General features: G+C 41.9%; 1 protein-coding gene across 1 annotated transcript in view; it reads right to left on the bottom strand.

The window, feature by feature from the left end:
- Positions 1-5,874: 5,874 nt before the first annotated feature.
- LOC115796480 (sickle tail protein-like) overlaps positions 5,875-8,841 on the bottom strand; it is a 60,395-nt gene continuing 57,428 nt past the window's right edge. Inside the window, exon 23 of the mRNA XM_030752904.1 lies at positions 5,875-7,752. Within this exon, the coding sequence (XP_030608764.1) occupies positions 7,726-7,752 (27 nt within the window). The 3' untranslated portion in view covers positions 5,875-7,725. The remainder of the gene's footprint in view (positions 7,753-8,841) is intronic.

Raw genomic sequence — 8,841 nt, 5'->3', positions numbered from 1 at the left:
TTGAAAGCAGACCAATCAGTTTTATTTATATATTCCCTCCTTGACTGCCTTACAGACGTCAGGGGATGGATGTCACTGAATTTTAATGACAAAAATTATTCTGTTGTTTAGACCCGGCAGTACCATGTGTTGACCTTTCCCCTCTGGCCCCATGTGATAAATCCATTATCACTAATTTAGGTGTGAAAATGATACTCAGGTAAACACCGTGGTGAAATCCTGTTTCTTCAAGCTGAGGCGACTCAAAAATCAAGCCTCTTCTCTCACGCTTACATGTTTATAACATCTCGTCATTACTGTGATGCTCTCCTGATCAGAATCAGCCAGGCCTCCACTGCTCGCCTACAGCTGGTGCAAAATGCTGCTGCTCGATTTTTATCTTCGCTTCACTGGCTTCCAGTTCATTTAGGAATCCATTTTAAAATTCTTTTATTTGTTTTTAAGTCCCCAAATGGTCATGCCCCATTTTATCTGAACTGCTGCACCCATCTGTCCCATCTCGTTCCCTTTGATCAGACCGGATGCTTTTACTTGTTCCAAAGATGCAATGCAGACTCAGAGGTGATGGAGCTTTTGCAGGTGCGGTCCAAAATTATGTATGTCAGACATGTTCCTTCACTTGCTGTTTTTAATTGTCAGTTAAAAACACATTTTTACTCCCTGGCCTTCGACCTAGTGTGAGACTTTGATTTTAATGATACTTTTTTGTTGTACCCCTTCACCCTCTGTGTTTGTCTTTTATGTTTGATGTTATTGTGTTGCACTTTGGTCAGCCCTGTTGTTGTTTTTAAAAGTGCTTTATAAATAAAGTGGTTGGTATGGTATCGAGCGCCACACAACAATAGTCACCTCAAGGTGCTTCATATTGTAGGTAAAGATCCTACAATAAGCCAGCACTTGGCAACAGTGGGAAGGAAAAACTCCCTTTTAACAGGATGAAACCTCCATCAGAACCCGGCTCAGAGAGGGGGGGTCATCTGCTGCGACTGGTTGGAGGTGAGGGGAGGGAGCCAGAGATTAATGATTAAATGCAGAGTGGTGTATAAACACAGAGAATGAAAGCTTAGGCTTCAGATAGCATGGGAAACAGTGCTGCTCTATAAAAAAGTAAAGCTAGGACATCTTACTATTCATCACTGATTGAAGAAGACATTTCAGCCCAGGTGGGCTGAGAGCACTCTGGGAAGGTGTGCACACTTTTAGAGATGATTTAAACACATTAATGTTAAAAACAGCTGATTCCCTCTGATATGGCCTTCTTCCTCGTGCCCATGTGTTGTTGATGACAGGGGCGGGCTGGGGTTGAAATTCAGCCCGGGAGCTTGGTTTGGAGAGGCCTTTTATCTGATCGTACAACGGAGCAGCAAAAGGGGGGAAAAGATCGTCAACCCCCCCTTAGCTGGTGTCTCGCCCTTCACCCCTCCTAATGATGTGCTGGCTGGGCTGCAGTGTTAATTTTGACAACAAATTTTGATTTAGTTTCAGTCATAGTCTTTTGACAAAAATCTAATTTAGTTTTAGTCACAATTTAGTCATTTGAATAGTTTTCGTCAAGTTTTAGTCGACGAAATTATCGTAAGAATATAGTCGACTAAATCTACAGTCGATTTAGTCGACTAAAATATAAAGGGTGTAAATTGTAAATGCTTTTTCTTCAGTTCCCTTGAATTAGTCATTATACACACTTACACAAAATTAAACATTTATTAAAAGTTATGGAATATTATTAATATTAACAGAGTTTCACCTGCTTCCCACACACCTGATCATTAACACCACCTTACTGAGATAATGCGAGCGTTTTACAGCAGGACGCTCTGACAGGTACAGGGCAGTGTTCAGGACTGAGATTATAAAGGCTAATCCACCGCAGTGTGGAGATTTTCTCTAAACACAAACTGGGAAAAACACTTTACCCTGCATGACATTAAAATGCTGACCTTTGCATGGAGGTCTGGGTGACTGGTTTGCAGATGTCGTTTGAAATTTGTCTGTTTTTACCCGAGATAGTCGCCCCACATGGTTTACACATCGTTTTGTTTGTCACAAATGTGTCCATACATCGGCTCTTCTCTTTCTCCCTGCTGACATTGTTTACATAACTTAGTTCTATCGGAAGTAACAACCAATAACAGGCTAGTTTGGTCTTCCCGGGTTTAGAGCAAATTTGCGCAACTGTGCATTTGATTGGATGTTTTCCTAACTTGTCCGGCCTGTCACAAAATTAAATCAGTTCTGATTGGATTTCGTCCCTGCCAAGCATTTTCATCTCGTTTTCATTCATTGACGAAAGTGTCAGTTAATTTCGTTATCGTTTTTATCCTTTTAGGTAGTTTTTATTTAGTTATCTCGTTTTCGTCATGAAAAAAGGGCCGTTGACGAAAATATTTCATCAACAAAATGAACACTGCTGGGCTGTTTTTTTTTTAGCCCCTCCTGATGAAAAAAGAGCTCTTAGAGCCGAAACGTTCGCGACCGACCATCACTGCCTGCACCTGTGGCCGCGCGAGCGCTGCTGTGCTTAATTGGGTTAAAAAAAAAAAAAATTCTGATCACCGGCTGATCCGGCCCGGAAACGACCGTTCGGGAAACCTCCCGAACCTCCCTATGGCCACCCCGCCCCTGGTTGATGATGACATCATCAGATAAATGAAGAAATCCAAAAGAAACAAGAACATCTCAGCGTGAACACACACACACACACACACACACGCACACACACACACACACACACACACACACACACACACACACACACACACACACACACACACAGGGTATTTGGGCAATCCTAATTAATTCCAATTAGAAATGCAAATAAGGAGCCACATCTTTGATTAAGCAGCAGTTGGGCTCCTTGTTGGTTTGTGATGTCCTCCTCTGACACAGCCCAGTTGTGGGAAGAAGGAAGGAGGGAAAAAAGTATTGGGACACAGAAACTGTTGTAATTAATGCATAAATGCTTCATGTGAGATATTTCTAATTAGACCCCAGTCCCTCCCTCTGCTGCATCAGACACACTTTTGGCCTGCCAACTTCTCCCTGTTCCACAGGATGCAGAGGAATTACAGACTAATTACAGAGAGGCGGGGGCTGGGATTCATCAGGCCCTGCAAATTAACATATGAGCTAATTAGCATACGCTGGAACTAATGACTAATAATGTAGCCAATTACAGAGGCCGGGCCATCTCATTCCACTTTTGGATGAAAAGCGGCTTGGAGGACAATGTATTGTTTCAGTCATAGACAAAGAGGCAAACAGGAGGAGACTGGTTTTACCTTGATGTGTCCATGTTCACTGTGCCCTGCTCAAGGGCTACTGGGTATGTGTGGAGTTAGTGATGTATGTTTGTCTTTTATGCAACAGGTTTTCTAACAGCTAAGCAGGCTCACAGTACTGAGAAACTCATCCATAACAGATAAATACATAAAAACAAAAGTTGGCAGTTTAATTTATCAGATTAAACTGCCAACTTTTGTCGGCAGATTAGCAAATTATGCAAATTTGATATAAGGCAGCAACCAGTGTGTGAGTGGATCTCAGAGTAGTGACTGTGGGGCTCCTGAAGTCTGTCCACACGTGCTGCAGCGATTTCTTCTGATTTGCATATTTTTGATAATGAGATAAAGGTGGATTTTGAAACACTGGCAGCTCAGTGCAAGGGAGAAAGCATGTGTGGAGCTGCAGCTGTCCTCATCATTGTGGTAGATCACCATCTAAGGGGTCATGGTCATGCTCAGGTGTTTACCGTTTATATTTACAAATATGTGTGTTTCATTGCTTTTCATGTTTAATAAAATTTTCATGTTTTTATTTACATTTTGCTTCCAAGGAGCCCTAGTGGTCTTTAGCAAAAAGTCACTGCCAGTGGGCTCATCAAACTCAGGCTGGACCCATTTCACTCAGTTTACATGAGCTCATTACAGTTGGAAACTGGGTTTAATACATAATTGTTGTTGTCTTTATGCACATTTATAACCCTGAAACATGACATCATGAATCTACAGACAGTTATATCTGGAATATCCATTAAACGTGTGTTTATACGTTCAGAGACATACACAAAAATAACTGCATCATGCATCAAAGGTTAGTTGGGTCATGACAGGCTTGTGTATCAGTTTAGTGAAAAATGTTCAGGTAACATTTTGAAACAAAATTCTTCATTGACCAAATTATTTGTGTTTTGGGTAACAGTGTATTTGTACTGTTACAGCATATGCAACAGTTTGTGTGTGCATGTTTTTGCATGTACGGGGTGCTGAATTTATATATGCTCTGTGTACCTGTATGAGGAGGACATATGCACGTTTGTACCATTTCTGCATCAAGTTGCGATAAAATATATATTTCTGCATTCAAAAATTACGCCAGGTGAGAAATAAACAAGTACTGGTGGTTCCTCCATTCTATAAATGAGCACACATTTAAATATTCAGGGACACTCCGAATCTATCTTTATACATAAATGTGATCTGATTTCATCAGTTAGAGTCTAGTGTGTCTCTACTGCCCTCTAGTGGCACAAAACATCGTTGTACTGTGACATGAACAAGCAGCTGATGATCGAACACTGTGGAAGCCCTTTATTTCATCTCCAACCTCACAGGAAGTCCATGAGCGCTAACAGCTGATAAAATCTCAGGACATGTCAACTCGGCATGTTTCAGGACTGACAGCATGCACAGGCAAGATAATAAAACCACAGAAATGAATTTGCATACACATAAAGGCTTATATGAAACTATGCATTTAGGTGTGAACATTCAAAGTTTTCTTTTAGAGACAGCACAGTAAAAGGTACACACTGTGTATTAAATCATACTGCTCATATACTCTTACAGGGACGGGAACAGTACATGTAATACAGTTTAGTAAGACTGTGTTCTCAGAGTCACAGGAGAAGATGAATTGTGCAGTTCATCACAGCTTTTAGGTCTGCTCTGTTTATTTGAAGCTGTGATTCTCTGAGTTAAGCCAATAAAACAGTAACAGAAGAGTTTGCTGTTCTGCTGTTATTCAAGAAACATCACTGCAGCTGAATAATCACGACGCTGTGACATCACAGCCATCTACCATGACCGGTTGGGGCGATGAGACCCTGAGCCTGGTTCTTCCTGTTAAAAGGAAGAACCAGGCTCACAGGGAATTGTCTGATTGTTGGTGTTTCTTTTTAATATTATAGGGTCTTGACCTTCAAGTGACTGTAGTGATTTGGTGCCATATAAATAAAACTGAATTAAACTGAATATGCTACAACACTACCACATGTGATCCATAAAAAGTGGACGCGTGACTGAATGGAGGCAAGAATAGAAGCCTGTGGCAAATATTAGTAACACTGGACCTCTAGAGCACATTCTTTGTTACTGCTAATTATTTGAACTGGTTTTCACTTCAGTTCTGCAACCAAGTGGCATTTCACTGGATCTGATTCACGACTCCACATCCATCTTCTCATTGGACTCTGGTTTCCTGCAGTGGTCTAATGATCATACTTGGCAGTGCAACAAAAGTCATCATAAAACATCGAGCTCATTCTTTTTGACAAGAGTCACAACAAACAACTCATTAAAAATGCAAATAAGCACAGGAAGCAGCAGTGACAGCACTCTGCAAACTCTACAAGTGCTCTGTTCACTTCTTATGACTGATAAAAACTACTCATGACATCATCTCACTTTACTTTAATTACTTTAACACAGTACTGCATGTTAAAAGTATCTACATGAAAGCGCTACACAACAGATTTACACAATTCTTTGGATAGTGTACAGGCTGCATAGGATTGTCTTTGGATAGTCACAACCTTTATATTCACCATTGCCCCCCCCCCCCCCCCCCCCCCCCCCCCACACACACACACACACACACACACACACACACTGCACCATGTTTCCCCATCAAAGCTCATCAGTGAACCAACAGAAACACTGTGTCTGATTGGCTGCAAGCTATTCACTGAAACATCCACTCCATAACACAAACAGAGAAAGCTCAAGGCGCTCTCTGTTGTGACCTGAAAACAGGAAAGACACAAATACTAAAGCACAGCTTCATCATGAACACAGCAGCTATAGTGTGTTTAGAACTGACCAATCAGTGTAAAGGTTGTGGTTAATGCTATGACAGGCAGAAAAACAGCTGCTGGATGAGAGCCCAGCTGGTTCATGAAGCAGATTCAGACGTTTCAGCGTCTCCTGCAGTTCTTTTAGGCTAAAGAAGTGATAGAATTTTTTTAAATTAAGCATTTAAAATTTGCATTATAAGTAAAAATATATTAAAGATGTCTTCTTCAGTAACTATAAAAATATTTCTTGACATTTACTTTAGTTAACGCACCAGTACACTGAAAATACTCTAGAATTAAACATCAAAGCTTTACTCAGTTGTGAGCGTCACTGAATACTTTTAGTGTTTATATTCACTTCATGAAATTATTATTAACTGCATGTTGAAAGCTGAGCTCATTTGAAGTCATTTCCATTCAGCTGGGTAATTAAATATGTTCTTCTTTTTATAGATTATCTGTAGCATTGCTGTTATGGATGGTCCTAATTTTGCAGCCAACCTCTGGCCCATCCTTTCACTCTCCTGATGGACGCTGTCGTATCAGGATTCAGCGCGTGGCCTTAAGTGAAAAATTTTTACAGGATCTCACAACAGAATCTTTTTTTCTTCTTTTTTTTTGTCCTTTGCAATCTCCGTATCAGAGCAATACACTGTGACAAAACCTTTTACATTTAGGACACGCATGCTACACAGGCTAAACTGGCGTGTTCTTACAAACCTCTCTAACAGCTGCATTTTCTGCTTCACACTGGACCCTGATTTCATGTCATCACTGTGTCCACACACACACACATTACTGATACTGATTTCAGAGCTGTGGAAGCTGATGAGCTGGGGCACATTTTCAGCGATGACAGGCTTACCTACAGTCACCATGTGCTGCTCCCCTCTCAGCTCACCCAGTTCCACTCTTTGTCAGCGTTGCACAGACAAGAGCATGACAGAAACAGTCACACTAACTTTCAGAGACAATAAGCTACTGAGTAAATCACAGGGTGGATACAAACAGGCAACATGGGATCCTTTACAACAACACTGTTTGAGATGCTTTCACTTTGGTATCATTTTAATGTCCGTGTATTTTTTGATTTGGGATTTTTTTAGACTCTTTCCACATGATGTATTGGTTCTGATCATATGGCATTAACATGGTTTAGAGTTCAAAGGATATCAAGCTGAACCTTTCAAGCTTTCCACAAGCAATCTCAACATGTCAAAGGTACACAACAAAGAGCACTTTACATTTTTTATCTTTCTTAAACATCCATGAAAATATGAAACCATCACTCTGTGTCCTTTGATGCTGCTACTGCGTCCACTGTGTGGGGCGCTCGTACAGCTCGGCTCCTAGTGTGTTTCTTGCTACATCCTGGAGAGCTGGGGATGGATGCTGGTGTTTGTCCACTCTTTGTCCCTTGAGTCACTGTGATGGGGGGGAGGGAAGAAGATGGGGAAGGAGGGGATGAGGAGGAGGATGAGGGGGAATGGGAAGATGAGGTGGAGGAGGAGGGTGAGGATGAAGAGTAGGAGGATGAAGAGTAGTAGCTGTGTTGGGAGAGGTTACTGGAGGTAGACGTGGTGGTGGAAGTGAAGACGAGGCGGTGCTGGTGCTTGCTGCTGCTGGGAGGCCCGTGGTGGGCCGGACTCACGTTAACGTGTTGTGGTGACAAGGCGTGGCTAGATGAGGGGAGGAGACGAGTCAAATTCAGAGATGGGATAAAAGACTTGTGAGGACATGAAGAGGATGACGGAGAGGGAGAGCAAGGTGGAGAGTCTGATGAAGAAACTGGGGGAGAGTTTTTCACCAAGGAGGAGGAAGAAGGACATAAAGTCTGTTGCCTAGAGCGATGGGAGGAGGAAGAAGGACAGCTGAGGATGGTTGAAGGAGGAGACAAAACAAAGTGTTTCCTGTGGAAGGAGGGAGAAGAGGCTGAAGGTGAAGAAGCAGAGGAGGAGGAAGAGGAAAGGTTTTGGAGGCTATCGGTGGCATCTGAGCAGTGAGAAGTGGACAGGGAGGCAGATGGGTGTTTCCCAGAGCTATGGCACAAGGCTGGGATCTTAGAGGCACGCAAAGCAACGACACAATGGTTACTATCCCCAGCTGCTTTACTGCTTCTGCTGGCAGCCTGCAAACACACCACGGGATACGACAAATCAACGGCAGCACCACACAGCCCACATGACAGGAGAAAGGCACTCAGCACTCATACCTTTTATCTATACAGCTTTAGCCAGCCAAACCCTCTCTGATACAGTCTACTCGTCTGCTGTGAGGCCTGTTCACACCAGAGGGGCAGAGGATTTAGAAATGGGCATATCCTGACCAAAGCCACCCCCCTCCCCTTAAATGCACAGTGGCTCTGGTGCTGGTTCCTGTGAATATGAGTGTGAAGGATTGTCTGTCTCTGTCACAGACAGCTCACCTGTCCAGGCGCACCTGACAGCTGAAGTTCCACTTTTTAATTTATATTTCAAACAGATCACCCTTATTTATTTTTTTAACTTACTAATTAATCATAAAAGTTCTTTAAATCTGCAGTTTTGTCCAATAATGCAGAAAAGAATGAAAATACAGTAATTTGCTGCAGTTTTTTCTGCTTCTCACTCCAAAGAACCTTTGGATTGAGAAGCAGAAAAACGTAATTTTTTTTTTTTGTATTTTGAAAGTCAGTCCTCTTTTTGTGGGTGCTCAAATAAAATTGGACAAATTAACATAGTAATAAAACTGTTTAATACTATGAAAATGCTTGAAATGATTGCCAAAAG

This window comes from Archocentrus centrarchus, chromosome 17, assembly GCF_007364275.1.
Source record: "Archocentrus centrarchus isolate MPI-CPG fArcCen1 chromosome 17, fArcCen1, whole genome shotgun sequence".
NCBI classification, from domain to species: Eukaryota; Metazoa; Chordata; class Actinopteri; order Cichliformes; family Cichlidae; genus Archocentrus; species Archocentrus centrarchus.
Note: the sequence above shows the minus strand (reverse complement) of the source record. Positions and strands in the feature narration are given on the sequence as shown.